This window comes from Lethenteron reissneri, chromosome 37 (assembly GCF_015708825.2).
Source record: "Lethenteron reissneri isolate LAM-NWPU_2019-01 chromosome 37, ASM1570882v1, whole genome shotgun sequence".
Taxonomy (NCBI): domain Eukaryota; kingdom Metazoa; phylum Chordata; class Hyperoartia; order Petromyzontiformes; family Petromyzontidae; genus Lethenteron; species Lethenteron reissneri.
Window position 1 is genome coordinate 10165808 of NC_083815.1, and position 23999 is coordinate 10189806.

At 44.5% G+C, this 23999-nt stretch overlaps 1 protein-coding gene across 4 annotated transcripts in view; it reads left to right on the forward strand.

The window, feature by feature from the left end:
* The window catches only part of LOC133351440 (SH3 and multiple ankyrin repeat domains protein 3-like), a 631852-nt gene that overhangs the window by 313260 nt on the left and 294593 nt on the right, over nt 1-23999 (forward strand). For all 4 annotated transcript variants that reach the window (XM_061566655.1, XM_061566657.1, XM_061566656.1 and 1 more), the window contains 2 exons: nt 12957-13034; nt 22345-22411. In XM_061566655.1, coding sequence (XP_061422639.1) covers nt 12957-13034; nt 22345-22411 — 145 coding nt within the window. The remainder of the gene's footprint in view (nt 1-12956; nt 13035-22344; nt 22412-23999) is intronic.

Sequence of the window (23999 nt, forward strand, 5' to 3'; positions counted from 1 at the left end):
GAATCGGTATTGGGGCCCCTTTATAAACCAGTACTGATTTGCACGGGAAGGCCATCATCTGTTGGTGGATTGATACATACATCCTCTTGTAGAAATATAAATATCTCCCATATAGCCTTTAATACACTGTTGTGGCAAGTGCTGTTAGCCAGCCCCTATAAAGGTCGGCACGGCACACAAGAGGGTGGGTGGTCAGCAACGTTCCTGGCCACCTTTGTTTCGCAAGTGCTGATGTTTTAAATACACCACATCAGGTACTAAATTAAGGCTGAGTTGACCTCGGGAAGATTAAAATATTTGCCACTGTTATATGCTATGAGCTGGAAGCAATCTCGAATCACCGGGTGCTTAGCATATTGCGCTAACCACTGTGCCACCACTCCCCACCAGCAGGAACATACAGCCAAAACAAAGATCCCATTCTAGCCTTAACAGACTGCTGGGGCAAGTGCTGTTAGCGAGCACATATGAAGGCCGACACTGCACACGAGGGGGTGGGTGGCCAGCACCACACCTGACCGCCCTTGTCTCTCTAGTGGCGATGTTTACACACTGCACCAGGTACTCATTGAGTCGACCTTGGGAAGGCCCAGGACCTGCTCAGATAATCGTCACTGGTGTTGGCCGTGAGCAGGAATTAAACTCGGTTCACTGAGTTTGTCGCGCAAAATACTAACCTCTACACAATCGCTAGCCACATACATAATAAAAGCATGACTGTCACCGGCTGCCTCAGAAAATTAAATTTATAAACCTCATTTTGACTGTGTTTTGCGTTTTGGATTCATTCACTTTGAAAGCCATGCGCCCTCAAAGTTGATTTACATCTCAGCACAGCCCTCGGGAAAACGTAACGGAAGGATAGTCCCTCGCGGTCGTCACTTTTCTCTACAGAACCGGTTCTCCGGGGTCATTTCTCTGATCGAACTGATAGATAAGCAGGGGCTGACCATACGGATACACATAAATACATGATAGAGGGCCCTGATAAACAATTAATGCCTCCATGGGAATTGTCAATTATTTGCCTTTTCGGGTCAACTAATTCGTAAGATTCCTGGAAACCCAAAGTGTGCACAAGGTACTGGCTCGCGGCTTATGCACCGGCATGGCATTCGCTCAAGAACCACCGCACCACCTCCACGTCGCCGTGTTCGTTAATAACGGATGTGGCCCCAAGCCCACTCGACATCTCGTAATTGGGGTTGTTGCAGGTGGGAACTCGGCGTGTCGGTGTCTTCGTTGCCAGACTGCCGAGGAGGCACCGTCCGGCTCAAGGATAATGACTGAGAGGATGTAGCGCGTGCTGCTTTTAGGCGACCGTTTAGCCAACCGGTCACTACAAAAGCACGGGCCACCCCTGCTGTGTGCGCAGATTGCGCGCGTCTGCCCCGCGTTCCCGGGGAATAATTACCGCGGGCGAGCCTCAGATCGCTGTCAGCAGCGCAACGGCCGGGGATTTAACAAGAGCCTGGTGACAATGCCCTCTGTCCCGCAATGCCAGTTATCCAGGGCGCTCCGCTGGCGAGATGTTAACTCCCTCACCTGGTATTCCAGGTGGTTGAGGGTTCGATCCCGACCCTGATGAATGTATTTTTTGAGTTTTTGTGTTCTCCCCGCGGTCGCATGGATTTACCTCGGGTCCTCCCGTAATCTCATCACGCGTTTAGATTATTTGCCTGCTATACATTTCCATGTGATAAGCCACTTCGTTGGGCTATCATTTGTGGCCAGGTCGCTTGCTGAAGAAGAGCTATACCAGATGAATGTTCAGTTTCTTTAGTTTAATCCACCTCTGGCTGCAGCACATGGCAAGTACTGAATGCCGCTCAGGCACGGGTTCAAAATAGTGCTGGTTAAGGTCAACGTAAAGGTGCAGCCCTGCAATTACGTATTCACGCTGCTGCTGGTAGCCGGGCGGCGGTGCCCATGCACGTCGCCTGTTGGTGATCACTGCACAGATTTTGTGCAACTCCCTTCCCGTGGGCGTCGAGGAGGAGCCATTTCATGAAAGTATAGCAAGTGGACTAATCTCCATCTGCTTCCATCTGTACGGGGATAGAGTGTTGCCCCCTTACGCACGTGTGGTTTTCTCCATGTGCTCCGGTTTCGTCCCACTTGTATAATAAACACTCATCGTGAATTGGCGTAAACGTCTCAAAATAAAAACCCTAATGGCCTTTATTTCTTTGTTGTGATAACTTTTTTTGTTGCCTGTGCTTTTCTGTTTTGGTGCCGTTTCTTAATTTGTTTGTTAATGTTCTTTTCTTGGTAGCAGTAGGGTTTTTATTTGCTTGGTAGTGGCTGCATATGGGAGTTGATTCTTATATATAATTAATGTTCAACGTTTTTGGATGCTATTCGCATGAATGACGCTATGTGGCAGGAGCCTTCCAAACGAGAGTCCTATGGCTCAGTGTGGCTCTCCTGGATAAATAAGTAAAAATAAGAAGGACCTCTGCTAGTGAGAGCTATATAAAGCCTTTCTAGAAGGTATTTGGTCTACACTTCCAAACTGGCCATAGGACTTTGAAGAGGGTCGAAATACCCACACTTTAACCCACCACAAGTGGACTCCCTTTCGACTAAATGTGGTTTACACATTTCGATTTTTAAGCTTTAGTTACTGCAGGGATTCATCTTCTTGGTTCTTTCGGTAAAGTCACGTAGAAGGGAAGTAATAAAATAATAAAAATAAAACATAATAAAATAATTCTCACGACGTTTCGGCCACAACGCAAGCAGCCATCCTCAGGTGAAGACCAGGTCTGTCGGGGAGACAACGTCGTGAGAATTATTTTATTATGTTTTATTTTAATATTTTATTACTTCCCTTCTACGTGACTTTACCGAAAGAACCAAGAAGATGGTTTACACATTTATAACGCTGGGTGAACAGAAATTTTCACCATTGTTTCAGCTGCCAAGCTGAGAGATTAAACCCATGCCCTCTCGATTACAAGTTCAGTGTGCTCACCATTACAACACCACAGCAGTATCCACTTGTTATTGAATTTCTACAAATGAATACAAGCAAACCAACCGTGCAAATAGAGTTTGTCTGTTTATGTACACCATAATAGGAGCTTATGAACAACACATTCCCATAAATGAAGGATATTTTTTTTTATTAAATACCAATTTGTGTATCTTTCACTCTGAAGTAGAGAAAATTAATAGTACCATCGTGTAGGACGTCAACAGTGATTTAACCCTCTGGAAAGACTGGGCCACCCCATAGGAATGAGGAATTTCCAACACTGGCTCTGGGTAACAAAGAGATATGAGCAGGACCACCCCCTCCTCATTTGAGCGGGGAGACAACGTGACTTCACGATGACCTGCAAGCAAATCCTCATCCCCACAATATACACAAGTACACCAAGCTATGCATCACAATTTATTCTCATGGATATTCAGTTTTATGATGTCTTATTCCGTTTGTGCCTCGCCGTGCGGGCTGTGTGCATGATGTTATCTTTAGCCAACGTGCGTCACCCGCAAATTGGAGTCACGTCCCACGCAGCAATTACCGTAACATCGATTGCACTTCAGCGGAGAGGGCCTTTTCATCCGGGAAAGAAAATCTTAAGTTTCAAATGGCTCAGATCAACAAAAACAAGAAGAAGATGAAGAAGACTGGGGTGTATTGCTATTTTTGTTATCGAAGGCAAAAAGGAGCAGAAATGCAGTTACACAAAGTATGTACCAAAGCAACCCTACTAATTACGAGTTTTGAAAATGCTACCTCTTCGGGATTGTGAAGGAGACTTACAGCCAACTAGAATCGTCGCCTTTACACCTTTTTCAAGGAGGAAACAATTGTACGAGAGATGCTTTGGTGCTTGGGCTCATGATATCTCTCACGGGGTTCACGCTCGGGAAATGGCCTGGATGTTGATGCCCTCTGCAAAGGCAACACCAAAGTGTTCAGTTTACTCAAAATGTGTTGTTGTGATGCAACGAGTATCTTCCTCCCCCTTAATTGGTACTTAAGAGCTTACATCTTGAATCCCTCCCTCACTTGATGCAGCAAATCTGGCTGTGACAGTCCCAGCTGATGACGGAGACTTGTGTTGCCTCCCAAACGTCGTGATTTTTATTGTTTTATTTTTATAAATTTTTTTTTAATTTTTTACCTACGTGACTTTACCGAAAGAACTAAGAGTATGAATCCTTGCAGTCACGAAAGCTTCTAATCTAGAATTATCTTCACTGTGTCCATTTTCTATTCGTATTTAATTTTTGGTTTTGCTGCCGGCGTTTAATAGGATATAGCATGGACGCAAATGTGTTGTCCCATTCTGATAATGGCCCCCGGCCATGGGAATGTTTGAATTTCTACTCCTGGCTCAAGATCGAAAACAGAAGTGAGCACTCTTAAACATTTATATTATTACTGACAAACTTTATATATTGTTATAGTTCATGCAAAATAATGCATAATTTATCTTACTGGCTCAAGACTGAAAACAGAAATGAGAACTCTTCAATATTTCTATTATCACTGAGACACTTTATATGTTGTCGTAGTTCATGCAAAATATAGAAGAGAATGGGTTTTCTTCTTCTTAGACAACTAACCCATTCTCAGATGCAAATTCAAAATGATTTGCTTGCCACAATGTATTTCTCTTCTGTACGCTGTATTACTGATCTAGCATATATCGAAATAGTACATAAATTGATCCATCTTCAAATGATTTGTGATAATGATAAGGAATGAGCCAACATACATAATTTAATGTTTATAATTGCGAAGGACAATTCTTTGTGCCAAGACTTATACTATTTGCACCATACATTAATGAGTGAGCATATCTTCTGTTGAAGCAATCTTAAAATATAAAATTCACCTTCAACATTATCCTCAGCCATTATCCATCCCGTGATGTGTAGCGCTGAACAGAAGTTACACCCCTAGGGTTTATGAAAGCAATCTTCTTCTTTCGTATGGCCTATCAAGAGGGACTAATATAGATTCAATTCTAAGTGATTTAGCCATTCAATTGCTCTGTCTGAGAGTTGGTAAAATTGTAGATATGCCGCCTTCAAATGTATATACCGGGCATGGTGAAGTTGCGTGTCCCATGGTGTACAGCTCATAGCCATAGTCGCACGCAGCAGGGAGTCTTTGATTTTCCACTTATGGTTTAGCTTTCCACATATTCCGTGGTTTGTGTGGATCCGGTTAAGCACTGCTCATCATTTCCGCGCAAGGTGGAAGCTGGGCTGTGTCGTGGTGGTGAGGTCATTGATAATCCAGGTGTGTGTGGAGGAAGATGGAAGCCTGGCTGTGTGGTGGTGGGGTGTTTGTTGGGCACTTTGCTTGAAGCCCACAACTTGGGCCATTCCGTTTCAACCCTGAAATTTGCCTTCTTCTTGGTTCTTTCAGTAAAGTCACTTTGAAGGAAAATAATAAAATAATAAAAATAAAACATAATAAAATAATTCTCACGACGTTTGCCTTCTCGACAGACCTGTTCTCCACCTGAAGACGGCTGCTTGCGTTGTGGCCGAAACGTCGTGATAATTATTTTATTATGTTTTATTTTTATTATTTTATTATTTTCCTTCTACGTGACTTTACCGAAAGAACCAAGAAGATGAATCCCTGCAGTCACGAAAACCTTAAATTTGCTTCAAGGAAAGTTTGTGTGCGGTTTCAAAACAGCTTTCTGGATTTCGGCCATGGATGCGGAATGCTTATTCGGCTCATCGTTAAATTTTGGTCGACTTTTCATCAGTGCAGTTCATACCAGAACAAATAGAAACTACATTGTGATGGTTTTTTCCGTCAATATTCTATGTCACTTAATGTGACACAGTGTGCCTGAGGTTTCCCATGTATATATTGTTGCTACAGAGAGCAGTATTTTAGGTAATTCTCAGCTGAAAGAAACCCACACAAAAGCGGAGTTTGGTCACGTTGCTACTCTCCTTTTCGTGTGCTGAAATCATCCAAGTACTGTTTACCCGCTGAACTGTGAAGCTCACTCACCCCACTGCACATGAGATGTCAAGGAGTTAGCAGTCGAGGAAGAGGGTTCGTGAAACTTCGCCGTGGACCTTTGACATGGGAATAAGATAGTAGGACATCAAGTGGGATCTTTTAGCTTTCAAATGCTAGGATTTTTTTTCTTCCGAACATCTCAATGCAGGCCCTAAAATCATTGAGGCATGTCTGGGCGCTTTGCAATATTTACCATTATTTATAGTCGCTGAGAAACACATCTCATTTGAAAATCCTGTTCGGTTCCCTCAATTGAAATAAAAATCATGAATCATCCATATGAGAGGAATCTGTCAAAACAAATGGTTGAGTTGTAATGGAGTTTTAGCCAGGACAACCATGACTAACACAGATATGTGTGCTGTGTTTGTTCTCTAAGCATGCCACTGGATCAGTCATGTCTATTAAGCGAGAAACAAGATGTTACATACATAGTCACCATGACAGTCAAGATTTTGGTCAAGATTTAATTGAAGAATCAATCGAGGATTCATTATAGAGGAATAATTCCAGAATCTCAAAAGACAATTTTCATTTCGTTTTATTAATTTACTTTTTACGTTGTTTGGCGTTCTGCTCCATTTGCCTAACGTTAGCAAGAGATGTGTTTCTCAGCGACTATAAATGATCGAATTTGCATATACAGTAACTGGGGTACGTTATACACCTATCGTTATACGCAGATCGTTTTACGCATATCTTAATGTGCGCATCATAATGCGCACATATTATACACACATCGTTATATGCACACCGTAATGCACACATCGTCATGCGTACATTATTATATGCAGACCGTAATGCGCACATGGTAATGCGTACATCGTTATACGCACATGGTAAAGCACATGTCGCTCTTTACATGCACGGCTTCTTGCAGTGAACCATGAGCGTAACAATCGATTTTTAACCAATGAATTCATCTATCTTCACATGCCTAATGTCCACACAGGGGACAGGATCATAGTTTAACAGCTTATCACAATCACCTTCCCGGAATTGCTACTTTCATCAGTATATTTCTTTTGGCTCAAGTTGGAAAATACCGGTGTATGGCAGCGAGAGCAGTTTATGCGAATGCTGTCGCAATAGGTTACACGTTTGGTGCAACGTTTGCTGACTGTGGGTGATGAATGAATGGAAAATATCTCTCGTTGGGTGCTTGTGATTTATTATTGCCCAACTGAGAACCAGCCTGCTTCTCCAAATACTGGCCTTGCCCAACCACACTTAGCTCTGGAGGTCTTAAGACGACATATCACGTGATGGTGTAACGGTGAGTTGTTGCACTGCGGTAGTCCAGACCCAATTCCTTTTTTCGTGCGGGAATCATTAGTGCATGGCAATGCTGATAGATGCGACGTTCGTGATGCAGGTCAGGTACTTAAGCATCGTTATGGGGACGTGAATAACCCGGCCACGTTTTTTCCACCGCTACCACCTTTAATCACCATCTTTTGCCCAGAGCACATTCATCAGAACGAGCGGCGCAGTTTCATGAAAATTATCACACGTAACAAATTACATGAACGAATGTGGATGGACCATTGCACATTTTAAATTAAATTCTGAATTATAAACTAATGGTTAAGCGGTACAAGGCACCGAAGAAAGGTTATTTGAAAAGATAATGAAGACAAATGGACATTCATGACGAAAAGTAGAAATTGATATTTTTTTGCGTGTGATTATTATGCATTCTGACCATGCATCTGATGCTAACGCGTCAGTGCCCAGGGATGTCTTTTAATATGCGCTCACTTCACGAAATGAGGGGGGGGGGGAAACATCGTTGCTTCTTGACACCGCTTCTCCGTTATCGATCCTCTGGAGCCCACGTGTACTATATGCGACTGTGATATGAGGCAGGGCTAATGTGGCCACAGCGACGCGACCTGAGCTTTCGCCTGCTTAGTACAAACACACCGAGACCTCTGAACACTGGGCAGCATCCTCATCGGGTAGCGCGTTTCTCTGCAGCGCCCGCAAGGAAGCATCTGCATTGACCCGCAGAGAGAGAAAGAAAAACGCAAACACGTTGGTTGCAGCAAGCTGGCTCAGCGGCATGGATTCATGATGCGTTTCGTGGAGCATTTATGGGTTAAAAACAAATATATACGGCAGATGTAAACGCAATATAGAACGAGAGAGCGGGGTTTGTATATTGCTTAGCAATAACATATAGCGCAATAGACCCACCAGTCGCACTAGTATGTAGTCTGCAGTAGGCAGTACAGCAAATAGGTTTGCTGATTTGTCTTCTGGGAATTTTTTGTTTTTTTGTTACCGATATTCTTCACGGTGATTAAGATTATTTCGCGTTATGTATTATACAATTCAGCTTCGAACTAGGACCCCTGTCCTCAAGGTAGAGTTGTTGACTGTATCTTCAGCCAGTTCCCTAGCATCGGTTGCAAGCAAGCCTGACACTGCTGATTAAACACTATACGTCAAAACCTGTTTAACCAATGCTGCGCAACTTGAGCACTCCCAAAAGGCCTCGTGGTTGATCAGAAGTTTAAAATATGCTTTTATATATGTATTTGAAGGGACAGGTGCGTGCATGAGATATGTTGTTTTATTATTTATCCGATGAGACATTTGTTCTGTTCCTCGTGCGTGTATTTCTATCTGGACACGCGTGGTTCATCTGAGATGCTGAATAGAATTTTCACAGCATTCCGGGCAGGATTCTTGATAAAAGTGATGTTTTACGGGGTCAAAAAAATCAATAATTTACTCTATTGTTATTAGACAACTCGGATGCTGCCATGGTGTGATGGTCAACACACTGAAACTTATACTGGTAGGAACCACCTGGTTCTACCAGCCCACAGGGGATTATTGTGTCCGTCCGTCGTGCATCCAAAAATGGGAGGGGTGGGGCTGGGTGGAGAGGGGAGGGTGGGGAGGGTGGGGAGGGCTGAGTGGGGAGGGTGGGGAGGGGCTGGGTGGGGAGGGTGGGGCTGGGTGGGGGGTGGGAGGGGTGGGGCTGGGTGGGGAGGGGCTGGTCACCCCGTGGTGCCCTTATAAAACTCAACGTTTAACCTACTCACGCCGGCTTGTGCCCGCCCTCACAGTCGGCCATATTTGCGGAATACACCACGCCGCCGTTGACCCTGGCCATTGACCGAGCAACCCATCGTTCCTACCAGCTCCCTCCGTAGGAATGTGTTAAACCCAGAGGTCAGCTGTTCTGTAATCTCTCATGACTTATATCCACCCAGCAGAATAAATAGTCGCACCACTAATAGTCGAACGACAGGTCGACTGTGGTGGGGTAAAGTGTGGGCATTCTCACTTTTTCCAAGTCATCTGGATAGTGTAGAGGAGTAGGTCAAATATCCTCTTCGAGGGGGGATTCTCTCCAGTGCTCCCTCTAGTGGAGGTCCCTTGTGCATTTGCATGGTGGCATCTTTACCTTTTTGCCTGATACATAAGCAAGTGTTGCTCCAGTCAGAGTTGATTAAAAAAGAAAACAATGCATCTCCCGTGGACAATGTAGGCTCGTGCGCATAATAAAATAAGCTGAAAGTATTTCCCTCGACAGCTTTCGCGACCAATAGTATCCATAATAGAGGTTTCGTTTAAGTGACAAACCCCTTACTAACTGGCTGTGTCGAGAGGTGGTGGGGTTAACGACACATTTCTATTTACGCGATTCAACCCAAAAGCCTCTGTTATGGATTTGCCTTGACAGTCGTGGGAATTTCGTGATAATAGTGGGATATTTTACACGAATACAGCATAGTGCAAGTGACACGCCGTGCCCTGTCAATACGCTTCAGTCACCGTGATCCATGGGACGTTCGCTCGTAAGTAACGCCTTGCCGATTGGCTGAGATCGCGTCGTACATCTCCCTGCTGCTCTTCCTCAAACACTGACCTAAATCCCCCCGTTTCCTGGAACCAGGTTTGAAACTGCACAGTGGCTCTCCGTCTTCCAGTGGCATCGTAGCTCATTTACTTCGGTGTGATCTTCTCACGCATTGTGTGCTTACGGTACATTGCTATTGACTCCAAATTTTTTGGAAGGTTTATATAAGTGTGCCGGCACATGTGTCGCGAAAACTCACTGGGATAATCCCAACGATTGTCTCTTCATCATCTCAGAATAACTTGTAATGTCGCCGTTGGATGCGACTGCCTTTGTTTTAAACCCCTTTGCTACGTCTTACACGTATATATTTTTAATAAAGGTCACTTTGCCCTTCAAATGAGCTGTACTGCTTTTTCCTTTCGTTTGAAATAGCCTTTTCAAGCACCAATGCAAGTGGAATTAATTCACGACTAGAAAAAAAATTGTTCTGGAAAGCCAATAGGTCGATGACTAAAAATTACCTGTTTTTCTATGCAGAGACACACAACGGAAGACTGTTTATATTTGCCATGGCCCATGATGCACCACAACAACTAATAATTAGCATACATACAATATTTATTTCATTGACAATGGCCCCATGGTTTAGATGGAGTGATATAGCTGATAATAACTGGCAAACCAGCAGCAAATATTTGATAATCCTACTTCGGCTAATTTCACCCAGAACGTTGAAAACCTCTCCAGAGTGTCCTTGCATAAACAAATGCAGCTGGATAACATCAGTCTGGAGAGCTCATAGGCTAATGGACAAAACTTACAATATATTGATATGGGAAGACACAACATGGGAGTGCTGTTTTGAAATGACAAGAAACCTGAATTTCACCTGCAATTTTAACAGGTTTTTTGGTGATTGAGATGACTTCATGGCCTCTGCTCAGTCACTCATGACTGGTTTGGTCACCTCGTGTTTGACATGGTGCACACACTTTGCCGGGTATATGACAAGATCGCTCCTAGGGTGGACAAAGAGACTTGTTAAAATCACGCCACACTGTAGGTAGAGCCCTGTGATTTCATCTTTCGGGGTTGTGGTGCACTGCTCACTATGAAAGTTATTTTTTAAAATGTTCTTTGTCTTATGACACCCATAGGACAATTAGAACATAAGTGGGAGAAAAAAAATAACACACTTTTTCTGGTTCAGCAACAATTGTCGACTCATTCATACACTGGCGTGTAGTCCATCTAACTTGTTGGCCTTGGTTTTATTTAAGTCCCTTTTGATAACTTAATGGCCTGCACAATTGCCAAATTTTGAGTGACACATTGGCACAGCTTTGTTGATTAGATATGTTAATCATATGGGACATGCACCAAAGCATCTCCCTTGTAAATAGCCGGGCAACTGACTTAACTGGATCATCCGTGTGACAAATCAAACAAAGTAGAATAAACTCAAACACGGGCTCAATTAATGTTTTATGGATAATGTTGGCCCTGCCATGGAAATGTGGAGTCACTAACAGTGGTTACCAAAGCCTCAGAGGTAATTTGAGTTTAGAGACATTTCGACTTTGGCTTGTTGTGTATGTACAAAACACGAAGTGCATTTTTTTATTCATAGTTATAGAGAGATGTACAAAATATGATATCACAAAAAAACGTGCTGCGAACAATTATTGAGGATCTCTGTGAAGGACTAATTGCTCACGAAGGCCAGTTTAGTCAAGGCATAGTGTCTATTGAAGGTAGACACAATGCAAAAATCGAATGGCTGTCACAGACAAATTTAAAACTTTTAATTATTGAGAAAAAAAGGCTTTAAAACCAGTCTGGATCACTCCAGTGATGGAACGGCTATAACGGTATATTAAAATACCAAAAGTTAATCTGCAGTGATGCTAATAGATTATTCATGACTTAATTTTTAGTTTCACTCACAAAGTTTAGCGCTCAGTGTCCGAAGTTCCAAATCACACAGATTGGCTGTCTTTCCGACAGCCCTGTTCTTCACCTGAGGATGGCTGCTTGCGTTGTGGCTGAAACATCGGGAGAATTTAATATTATTATGTTTTATTTTTATTATTTTATTCTTTCCCTTCTACGTGACTTTACCGGAAGAACCAAGAATATGAATCCATGCAGTCACGAAAGCTTTAAATCGAAAAATAAGAAGAATGCTTCGTGTTTTTAGGTTGCACATTGTATTTAAGTGCTGAATGAGTGCAAATCCATATCCCTATTTCCCTCTTGTACTTCACAGCCCAATGTGGCTGCTTGCAAGCCACCGTGTCCACAGTCGACTGCTTTCATTTGATTGCATGTGACCTCACGTCGTGAAAGGTATAATAAAGCCCAGCCCTGCAAATTGCTTGCTCACGCCACTGCTGGCAGAAGGGCTTCCAAAAGAGGGCCCCACTAGAGGGTCAAAGTGGCCAATGCTCCCACAATGGATAGATGAATTAGAAGCGAACGAGAGTACCCACACTTTACCCCACCGCATAAACAACCTATCGATCGACGGCCTGCTGTTGCACCCATTTGTACTGCTGGGTGGACAGAGGCCCCAGGAGATGTGAGGATTTCTAAAAAAACTTGGGCCATTGTTTCTGTGTGTGTATGTTTGTACATATGCTGAACTTATCTCGCACCGTACGTAGCCAACCGTGCTAATCGGAGGTGCTGGGGAAGGACAACAAAACCAAACACAAAAAGCAGTTCTAAAGAAATGAGTTTTCGATTTAGATTTAAAAGGGCATAGCTCCAGTGGCTTCCTAATATCAGAAGGAAGAGCGTTCCAGACGACCACAGAAGAGCATCTGAAAGCGCTCGTTGCAGTGACAGCCTTTGTTCGATAGTTAACCAAAAGCCGCTGCTGTGAGGATGAGTGGAGTTCGCGCGACGGCTCATGCCCCTTGACGAGATCAGTTTCAACTTGCCAGCTGCCGGGGAGACGAAAATCGAACCTACGACCTCGCGGGCAGTTTTCAGGTTCCACCGTGCGAACCGTCACCTTGACCGTGTGCACAGAGCCCAAGCGGTTGCTCTGCCCGCCAAGGTGTTTGTTGGGTTGATCGTTGGGGTGGGGGGACTGACGCTGTTGGTGTGCTCCTGCAGGAGAGCTGCGCTCGAGTGCTCCTGTTCCGAGGGGCCAAGAAAGACGTGCGCAACTACAACAGTCAGACGCCCTTCCAGGTGAGCGCATGGGGAAAGCGACACGAGGCTAAGCAGTGCTGGATTAAGCTAGTGCGGGGCCGGTAGCATGTGTTATAAAGGGGCCCTAAAAAAAGTACGTATTAAAACACATACATTTTTAACTTGCATAGCAAAGTTATTGTTTTTTTTTCATTTGCTATACAGTCAGATAATACGACAGATCGCTAACCTTAAACACCCAGTCGTTCAGAAAAGTTTAGGGCAGTATAGTACTATAGTAATAGAGCAAGTGCAGAATCACTGAACCGGAATTGATTGCTTGAAAGCATTTAGCGCGGGGCCCTTGAAAGTGCGGGGGCCGTAGCATATGCTACTTTTGCCGGGAGGGTGGTGGGAGGGGGTTACAAGCCCTCACTTCGTCTGATTGGTTCCTTCACTTCAAAGTCCGTGCTCAGTGGGCGTCATCGTCGCAGTGACATAATCGCAGTAGCCACGACGTTGTGAACATTTTAGTTAATGATGCTCTAACTTTGCCTCCTTTTGGGTCAGATTTAGCAGAGGAGAGGAAAATGCCACCCTTCTTGTAATCGATTTTGGGAGGATTCTACTTGCGGTGACATTTGTGTAGGATCGTCATCGTTTTTGAGACGCAAATTGACTTTTGTTCAGCCAAGTAGTAATCTGTGTGTAATGACTGACTTGGAGATGTAACTCTTGGAGGCAATTCTTTATTTTAACGCCAAGCACACTTTGTACACTACATACAATACGCACCCTACATTGTGACACAATGCTCTGTCTCTCGCTTAAACACAACTCTACTCTGGTTGCTAGCCTACAACACAACGCTAAGCCGTCTGACACTGACGGCGCTGAACTAAGACAGCCAACCACTGCTAGCAGCGCAATTATCAAGTGGACGACGACAGCGATGAAGGCGACAGCAGCAACGACGACGAGGGGATCCCACTCCAACGACGGCCCCGATCCCCTGCCCGGGGTCCCCTTTTATCCTGTTAGCGTGGCCTCGCTCCGCCCCGGCCACGCCCTCCTTCTGGAACCTACGAGTGGGCTCTCGACGCGTCCCCTCCGTAACCTTTACCCTAGATCCCTCTCGGGTTTGTCACGTGGTCTGCTGTCAGTCAGGGCTGCTTCACTCTGCAGATCCCCTTCCCTGCCAGCAGCCAGCGCTATGCCACGTAGTGACCAATTCTATGTCACTACATATGTATTGAAACATCTGCATTAGCAGTGCCTTTTAACATAAATATCACCAAACCCTTCACAGCCATTCCATTTGCAGAGAATGCCTTTTTTGAGCAGAAACTTAAAATATCTGGCAGTCATTATTGTTTCGTAACCATAGTGTGTGCCGGTGCCTCATGTTTTTTTTTTTATAAATGCATTCAGTCCCTCACTGTTGCAAATAAATAACTGTTTGGAAGCTGTTTCCCTTCCCGAGATACACATTGATTTATTTGCGCACAACAGAGAGAGGAGAGAGCCCTTTGGCTGTTTCTTTACACTCAATTCTCGCATTATCAGGTCTTATTTTTTTCCATCTCCCCCCCCCACGCCCCCATCTTCTTCTTCACTTCTTCACAACCTCTGCTGCGAGCCTCTGGGGGGGTGAAAAGTCGCAGTGATATCTGGCGGCCAAAGTAAGTAAATAAATAAATGCTGCCGGGTCATTAATCTTCGTCCGGCAAACAAGAGCCAAATGATTTGTCATGACCTGGAACACTGAGGCTTCGCGCTCGTTCCACTCGACCCAGGCCTGTCATTGGGTGCAGCTCAACATTTAGGAGGTATGGCCATTTCTTAAAATAGTGCCCGCTATAAATTTAGACACTCCACCTGACAGCACTTATGTATAGCCTTTGGTGCCTTAACCTTTTCACCCAAGGCATAAAACATTTTTTTTGCGATGTCTTTGCCACCTGTGCACGTAGCCTCATAAATAATTCAAGTAAAACACGCCGTAAATACGCCCGGACGATTAAAATGACCGAATAAGAGAATTAAACTGAAAGAACTAGTCAGCGTGTCAGTTTCAGAACGCTAATGATCCCACCGCAGAATGGTGCATGTCTTCAGTGCAACCACATGATGACACAATAGATGCTATGTGTTTTTTGACGAGTCCACAGTGGAATCTTCAATACAATTAGCACAGTCTTGTAATTGAACCAGAACTAGCTAGCATAACGATTATCATATTGGGATAACGTGGTCTCGTTTACGGGTGTCGGTAAGAAATTCTTCCAGCGACCACGAAGCATATTTAATATTCTATAGATTTTTAGAGAGCTTTGTTCAAAGGTGCTTTGCAAGAATGGTTAAATTGTACTTAAGATGATCGTGTTGAAATATAGAGTGGGGTTATTATTAAAAGTGGTGGTGTAGTTCTGGTGACAGGAGAATAGGTGGGAGAGGTTAATGGAGAGTTGGGGGTGGGGTATGGGCAGTGATAGAGGTAGGGGTAGTGATAGGGGTAGTGATAGGGGTTGGGGTAGTTATAGGGGTAGTGATAGGGGTTTGGGTAGTAATAGGGGTAGTGATAGGGGTAGGGGCAGTGATAAGGGTTGGGGTAGTGATAGGGGTTGGGGTAGTGATAGGTGTTGGCGTAGTAATAGGGGTTGGGGTAGTGATGGTGGTTGGGGTAGTAATAGGGGTTGGGGTAATGATGGTGGTTGGGGTAGTGATAGGGGTTGGGGTAGTGATAGGGGTTTGGGTAGTGATAAGGTAGGGGTAGTGATAGGGGTAGGGGCAGTGATAAGGGTTGGGGTAGTGATAGGGGTTGGGGTAGTGATAGGTGTTGGGGTAGTAATAGGGGTTGGGGTAGTGATAGGGGTTGGGGTAGTGATAGGGATAGTGATAGGGGTTGGGGTAGTGATAGTGGTAGTGATAGGGGTAGTGATAGGGGTTGGGGTAGTGATGGTGGTTGGGGTAGTGATAGGGGTTGGGGTAGTGATAGGGGTTGGGGTAGTGATAAGGTAGGGGTAGTGATAGGTGTTGGGGTAGTAATAGGGGTTGGGGTAGTGATAAGGGTTGGGGTAGGGGTAGTGGTAGGGGTTGGGGTAGTGGTAGGGGTTGGGGTAGTGATAGAGGTTGGTGTAGTGATAGGGGTTGGGGTAGTGATAGGGGTTGGGGTAGTGATAAGGTAGGGGTAGCGATAGGGGTAGTGATGGGGGTTGGGGTAGTGATAGAGGTTGGGATAGTGATAGGGGTAGTGATAGGAGTATGCATTGGTGTAGGGTTTGGGGTAGCGGTAGTGATATGGGTAGTGATAGGGGTTGGGTAAGTGATAGGGGTAGTCATAGGGATTTCGATTGGGGTAGTGATAGGGTTAGGCCTGGTAGTATCTGTGGGGCGGGGGCAGGGAGTAGCAGTGGCAGGATGACGAAGGGCTAGGGATGAAGAGATGGGCGCTGTTTTCAGGGAGGAATGGAAGCAGGTTGTTTTGGTGAAGATGACTGTTTTATGTGCAGTGAGAGTTGGTTCCAGTGGAGGGGAGCAAGAGGGGAAAAGGAACGCAAGCATGACGGGGCGCAGAGTGAGGGAGGCACAGCGAGTCATGGTGCGTGTGGGGTTTTTCTTCTCCCTGGTATGCGCGTGTGTTTTCGCCAGGCATTACCAAGTTCTTTCCAGATGCAAGGATGCATTCTTAAAATCCAAATGCAGCAGCCTAACCCTTCCTTTTCAGAGTCTCGAGACTTAGTGAGGCTTTCCTGGGTAAATAAATAAATAAATCTTTCTTTGAATTTGGCTTAAGACGTAGGCTTTCGCGATCAATATTATTAATAATAAAGGTTTTTGGGTTAGATCACGTAAAGTATAAATGTGTCGTAACCCTCCACCACCCGACACACCCATTAAGGTTTGTCTACGTAAACAACGCGCCAATTAGTTACCAATGTTATAGATATTAGTGTTTTTTGTAGTTTTAAACCCGCCACCACCCAACACAGCCAATTGGTAATGTTTGTCACGTAAACAAAACATGCCAATTCGTTACTAGTCGTAGTACAGCACACCGGTGTGATGGAGAGTAAACCCACAACTTTTACAATTCGAGTACGACGTTTCGCCGGTAATTACAACTAGCATGATCACAATGATGACGTAATTACAACTAGCATCATCACTATGATGACGTAATTACAACTATCATCATCACAATGATGACGTAATTACAACTAGCATCATCACAATGATGACGTAATTACAACCAGCATCATCACAATGATGACGTAATTACAACCAGCATCATCACAATGATGACGTAATTACAACCAGCATCATCACTATGATGACGTAATTACAACCAGCATCATCACTATGATGATGTAATTGCTGGTGAAACGTCGTACTCAAATGGTTAATGTTGTGGGTTTACTCTCCAACACATCGGTGTGCTGTGCTAGTCATTGGCCCGTTTTTTTTTACGTGACAAACCCTACTAATTGTACTGTGTGAAGTGGTGGGGGGTTTAACGACATATTTACATTGACGCGATCTAATCCTAAAACCTATATTATGGATGTATGACACATATAAAAATCGATTCGCACATTAAATCGGGACCCCCCCCCCCCACTGAATGAGGACAATTAATGACATTCCGTGGAGGGTGAATCATTGCATTCCAATAAAAAAGCACATCATCATGAAAACGAAATGTTGAGGGTTTCCATCATGAGCTCTTGCAGACACGAGTGCTGGATTTACAATCTTCAGGTTGGGAATGCAAATCCTGGTTTGGAATCCTCTCATTCTATCATCTTTCTATGAAGCCAACAGTGGTCATCATGGTTTTTTGAGAGAATGGCTGCTGCCATATAAAATGTATAATTTCCACACCTGGTTCAGGCCAACCAATGGAGATGAGTAAATATGCCATTATACATTCGGGCAAAGGGGGGCACTCGTGATGTGACGTGACTTTGAACATTTCTTCGTGGAAAATTGGTCTTAATGTTTGGTTAGATTTTTCACAGGTCTATCTGATGATAATTTCTTATATACCTCTGTAAAAATTTTAGCAATAAAAATGTATTTTCCAGAAAGTAACATTTTACAAGAGTAGTTTCATTTTAATGGCTAATGATGCATGATTACTCAGATTTGTTTCCTTATTCTGTGATAAAAAAAACACGTGGAAATTCACGTGGAAAATTGATGCTTTTGATCAAGGGAAGCGCCAAGGCAGACATAATTAATGAATGTCTTGAAGGCTGACAGATCTAAAATTACAGTCTTTCAATGCATTGACATCCCACACTCTTTAATGAAATTGCCGGAAAATTATCACTTTCTTCAAGATAAAAATAGCAAGGATACCTAACGAGTCCCTGAGGATGTTGGCTCTTACGCTCGAAAAAATTCTGAAAACATGCACCGTGCCACAAAGTGTTTAAATAATACATGAAATATCTATATATTATTATCGTTATTTACCCACAAAAGCCTCAACTGACTCTTGAAGACTCTTTTTCATGAAGGCCCTGATGGGGATTTTCAGGCTAATTTCTGGCAATTTTTAGTTTTTGTTGAATGTATTACAAACCTGAGACGGAAGATAACCCTTGCATAAGAGTAGAAAATTAAGGAATTTTGCCCAGAACTAGTCACAATCTTAACACCTTTTGCACGTACGTGTCTTTAGAAACGTGCATTTAGAGTATTTGGTTGCTATAAATGTCCACGTGATAAGCCACTTTGTTGAGCTATAATTTGTGGCCGGGTCGCTTCTGAAAAATAGCGATGTAGCTCAGTGGGCCTTACCTGGTAAAATGAAAAAAACTTGTTTAGTTTTAGTTTTATCTTACAGGGTTTATGAATTATTTAACAGCACATGCTGCCACAGTGTGTGTGGCAAACCAGGGATAATCTTCATTTTGTAATATATTTTTAGATTAACATATCTGCATATAGTATATATGATCATGGGTTGATGTATGTAGATATTATTAAGTGTTATAAATATTAATTCAAATTGCCAGCTATCAAATACTGATTCGAAGCATAGGCACTTGCACAGAAAACAAGCAATATATGAAGTGTGCTTAACGCAGAGTGATGTGTGGTTCAGGGAACAATGCAAACCAAAGACATCACGTCGATTGTTGAGAAAAGTAAGTGGGCTTGGGCAGGACCCATTGGAACAAGGCATGATGTACGATGGATGAGACTAATAATGGAATGGCAGTCAAAGTAGAGAATAACACATTCCTGCGGAGGGAGCTGGTAGGAACGTTGGGTTGCTCGGTCAATGGCCAGGGTCAACGGCGGCGTGGTGTATTCCGCAAATATGGCCGACTGTGAGGGCGGGCACAAGCCGGCGTGAGTAGGTTAAACGTTTAAGGGCACCACGGGGTGACCAGCCCCTCCCCACCCAGCCCCACCCCTCCCACCCCCCACCCAGCCCCACCCTCCCCACCCAGCCCCTCCCCACCCTCCCCTCCCCACCCTGCCCCTCCCCACCCTCCCCACCCAGCCCCTCCCCACCCTCCCCTCTCCACCCAGACCCACTCCTCCCATTTTTGGATGCACGACAGACGGACGGACAGATACAATAATCTCTTGTGGGCTGGTGTAACCAGGAGGTTCCTACCAGTATAACCACCGCAGTTAGGAGTGAGATTGATTATCACTACCCCAAACCCTATTACTACCCCAAACCCAACTCCTCATTAACATCTCCCACATATTATTCTGTCACCATCACAACACCAACACTTTTAATAGCAAGAGCCACTTTTTTGGGAATTTGGTAAAAAAAATCTCAATCTTTAAATAGCCGCAATGTGAATACGTCACGAAGCAATCACCGAAGAGCCGGACACAGCTCTGGAGCCAGAGGTAGCCGACCCCTGGATTAAGGCATCTATGGTCCATGAGGAATGGCGAGAGAGTGCAGAGAGGCCTTCATACAGCAGGTATTAGACAATGGCTGATTATGATATATTGGAGAATGAGAGTGTCTTCAATCACGCTGCATTTCATTCAAAGATGAACTTGTCTGATTTCTGGCCATTCCTAACATCATTTTGGTGATTTAAGTGGAGTCAACTCAGCGCAACCACTGGGGGGACAAAGGTGGCCATGAAAAATGTTATCTACCCCACTCAAATCGTGTTGTGCAGCATTAAGTCCTAGGAGGTTCTTGCTAAAAGCAATGGTGCCCCCGGCTTGCCGTCTATAAGGCTACGCGGAGGATATTTGGCGTGGGTACGCATCCATTGTTTTGTCATTTTTTACGATCTATCTTTATTAATATATGCATTTTAAAAAATGTACTGCAAACTACAGTCTGCGAAATCACCGTCACAATGCACAGACAGCCAGATGTGAACATTTCTAATCTGAAGGGCCTGCTATCATGTATTGTTTACAAGCCACATTGCTTCACGAATCGATTGTTCTGGCTGCTTTAGAGTTGTGTGTGCATGTGTGTGTTGGGGAGGTGTGAAAGTAAATTCATTAATATTATTGCTATGTTGGACCTCTCCTGAACATTTCCCTCCCGCGCTACATTTCCATTTCGTCACCTCGGCTTTTTAAAATACATTTTCTTCGCTCTGCAGGAATGGGTTATTCCCAGTTGTAGGCGGACACATTTAGAATTCCCACGGACTGCAGGAGACACCAAACAAGAGCGATGTTTGAGAGTTTGGTTCTTGACACAGATATGCATCACCTACTGCTCATCCAATTGCCATTGTCTCTCAGAATCCTGGTTTTTTTTACAACTCTTTTGTTGATTCGTAATTGGGGTTTTGGGTTAGGTCATGCAAAAAAAATGTGTTGTAAAACCCTCCTCTGCTCAACAGCCAATTAATCTAGAAACATGCTTTTAGATTATTTAGATTACTTGGCTGCGATACATTTCCACGTGATAAGCCACTTCGTTGAGCTACCATTTGTGGCCAGGTCGCTTCTGAAAAAGAAGCTGATAACTCAGTGGGCCTTACCTGGTAAAATAAAAATAGTTTAGTTTATTTGTATGGTTTTTTTTTACCTTTCCTATACTTTTCAACTCCTATCCTTGGTTTTTTTGTATTGTTTGCTGTTGTAATATTTCTGACCTGCCCCTACAGGACATCTGTGAAAAAAAAGCTTTATACCTCATCGGATTCCTCTAGTGTAAATACAAATTCTTATTTTAATGATAAAAGTGTCACGTGAATTAATAAACGTGGCCTAATCTATTCCAGCTTCAGCCACGCAGACCGGTGTTGTTGGTGAGGAGCGAAATCTGACAACATTTACATGGGCGTGGAGTTTACATCGAGCATCGTCGCCTTAACAGCTCAGATCTTGAGTGCTCTGTGTTGGGTGGATGAGGGTTTACGATGCATTTTTTTACACGACCTCGGCCAACAAACTAATTATGACTCATACTATTGGTCGTGAAATCCTCCGTAGGAAAATGTTACTCTTTTGCTGTACTCATTTCAGTCATTGCTATTTTCATCATCCGTGCAGGCACTATTTGCATTCTCACAGCTGCTTGGCAACAGTCCACAGTGACGTAGCATTGAATGTGGAATGCAATTATACATTTTGTTCAGGGGGTAAGCTTAGCTCCTGACTATTAGATTATCCATCCGCAAATGGTTGCATTTGTGTATTTTGTCTCACCCGTCACAATTGCGTGTAAAAACCTAACAATTGTCCCCCACCGAGAATACCACGTGCGGGAGTCAAGGGTGATCATCCCCCGGGAGAGACTGGCCTCCCCGGTCATAGACTGGCACAGGTAGTCCACTGCCTTATGCTTATATGAGCAGGGAGATAATTAAGCTCTGGTTTTATTTTATCATTGGTTTGAATTTCAAAATGTCTGACAATTTGAATGTTAAAAATTAGGCCAGTCTCAGCACAGTGTCGTCAACACAACCACAGCCCATCATGAGTGCCCCTCTTTCGCATGCTCTCGCTTTTTTCTTCACCGTCTGCAGAGGCGATCACACTCGAACCCTTTATAAACCCAATCCCGTTGTGCTCTATGGTGAGCGACGACAAAAACCTCGTGCGGGACGATTGAAAAATGCACGAATGGTCGCTTTCAATCGTGCAATTTTCTTGTTTACTTCTCCTGTCGCTGGTGAGTTTTTCGACGGCAGGGCGCCGCCGCTTCGTCCGTCACGAACGTCAGCACGAGCGCATGACTCTTTCTCTCCGAGTAGCGACGGTGACAGGCCCACCTTGAGGCCAATTTCCTGACAACCAGATGACACTCACGGCCACGGCCCCGATAGCGCGACCGGCTCTGCCACGGCGCTAAGTGAGATGTTGGACCACGCGCGGCCGAGCGCTGACGTCTTCCCGTTGTCATCGCCAGGTGGCAATCGTGGCCGGGAACTTCGAGCTTGCCGAGCTCATCAAAAACCACAAGGAGACGGACACGGGTGAGCGTCGCACTCGAACCGCGGGGGGGATTGGCGGTGTGCGGAAAATGTGGGCGTGAAAGTAAAGCTGTAAATCGTTGGGTGGGCAAATGTTGCACGGCGATTGTCGCGATTGGCTACATGCGGTGCAAAAGAAGTTCAACATACACACATACATTGTGAGTGCGATCGACAAGGTTGGTGGTACATGTCTGTAATCCAGCACTGCGGAGGCAGTGAGGGTTGGTCGATCGCACACATGCTGCGAAACTCACTTTCTGTGGGCGTCGAGGTGGTGGGAGAAGTACAGCAAGTACACGTGAATATTATATGTCTCTTCTGAATGGGTTTTCTCCGATTGCTCTGGTTTGCTCCTACTTGTATACGCTCATTAATTGGCTGATAACACCTTAATAGAGGACCGCAGAGCTTGGGCAATCGTGCGTCAGCCTCTTCCTGCTCGTCTGTGGTTCCTTGTGCTTTTGAGTCATGCTCTGTGTCTTCAGGAGTGAGCGAATGCCGTGTGGCACTTTACAATTTGACATGATTATGGTGTGCTTGATATCGTTGCGCAATTGTCCGGGAAGCATTTCTTTTTATGGGAGCTATTTCAGATGCGAAGGTAACGAGCCAGCACTGCTGAGACCCTGGGTTCAAATCTAGGGCAAGTAGCCTGAGATTTAAGCAGGGTGTCATGGAAACCCATGCGATTGTCTATAGTCAAGGAGCACAAACCATCATGCAAACTCGCAGCGGCTTTTAGCTATCCATCGGACAGATGCACTTTTGCGGCCATATTCGGAAACCGTTGGAGCTATGCACTTTTAAATTTAGTTAAAAAACTCATTTCTTTACAGCTGTCTTTTCTGATTATTTTGTTGTCCCTCCGCGGCACCTCCGATTAGCACAATTGGCTACGTACGGTGCGAAAGAAGTTCAACATACATACAGCTTCATCATCGATGACTGCACAACACCCCCCCATCCCCGCCATCTTCAATCCTCTTTGTTTTTTGCCTAACCCCTGTGTGAGGCATATAATTTTGCAGATGTGTCGAATGATTGACGCGTGATACACTAGTCTCTGCACACCATGAGCGATGGGTGGTGTTTATTGTTATGGGAGAAGGAGCCGATTGAAGATGCACGGGAAGCTGTAATGTGTCACCTCTCTGTCGATTTTCCCTACAGCCAACGTCTCTGCTGACGTAAGGAGTTGTTAAAAATAAATGTAATAGATAAGCATAGCTGAGTTGGAAAACACTTGTTTTTGCTTACAGGAGGGCCCTATATTCTATTTGTATGTGATGACTGCCTCCCCGAGGTCAAATAAACCCAACATATACGGAGGGGTTCCTTTAAATGTCCATTTAGATGGGTGGTCGTGTTCCCACTCACTCTACTGCCATCCTGGCACCTTCAGAGCACAGCGGATTTTGGAGTCGCAAAGCATCCAATAATCTCCTTGCGATCTACCAACGCTGCCACCTCCACAGCCCTGAATTGCTGGTGCGCACCGCCAGCACTATCACGCCTAAATCACGTTTCTTCTCTCTGTGTTTCCGTCACGCACATGGTAATCCAAAAAAAACATATACCATTTCTTTCG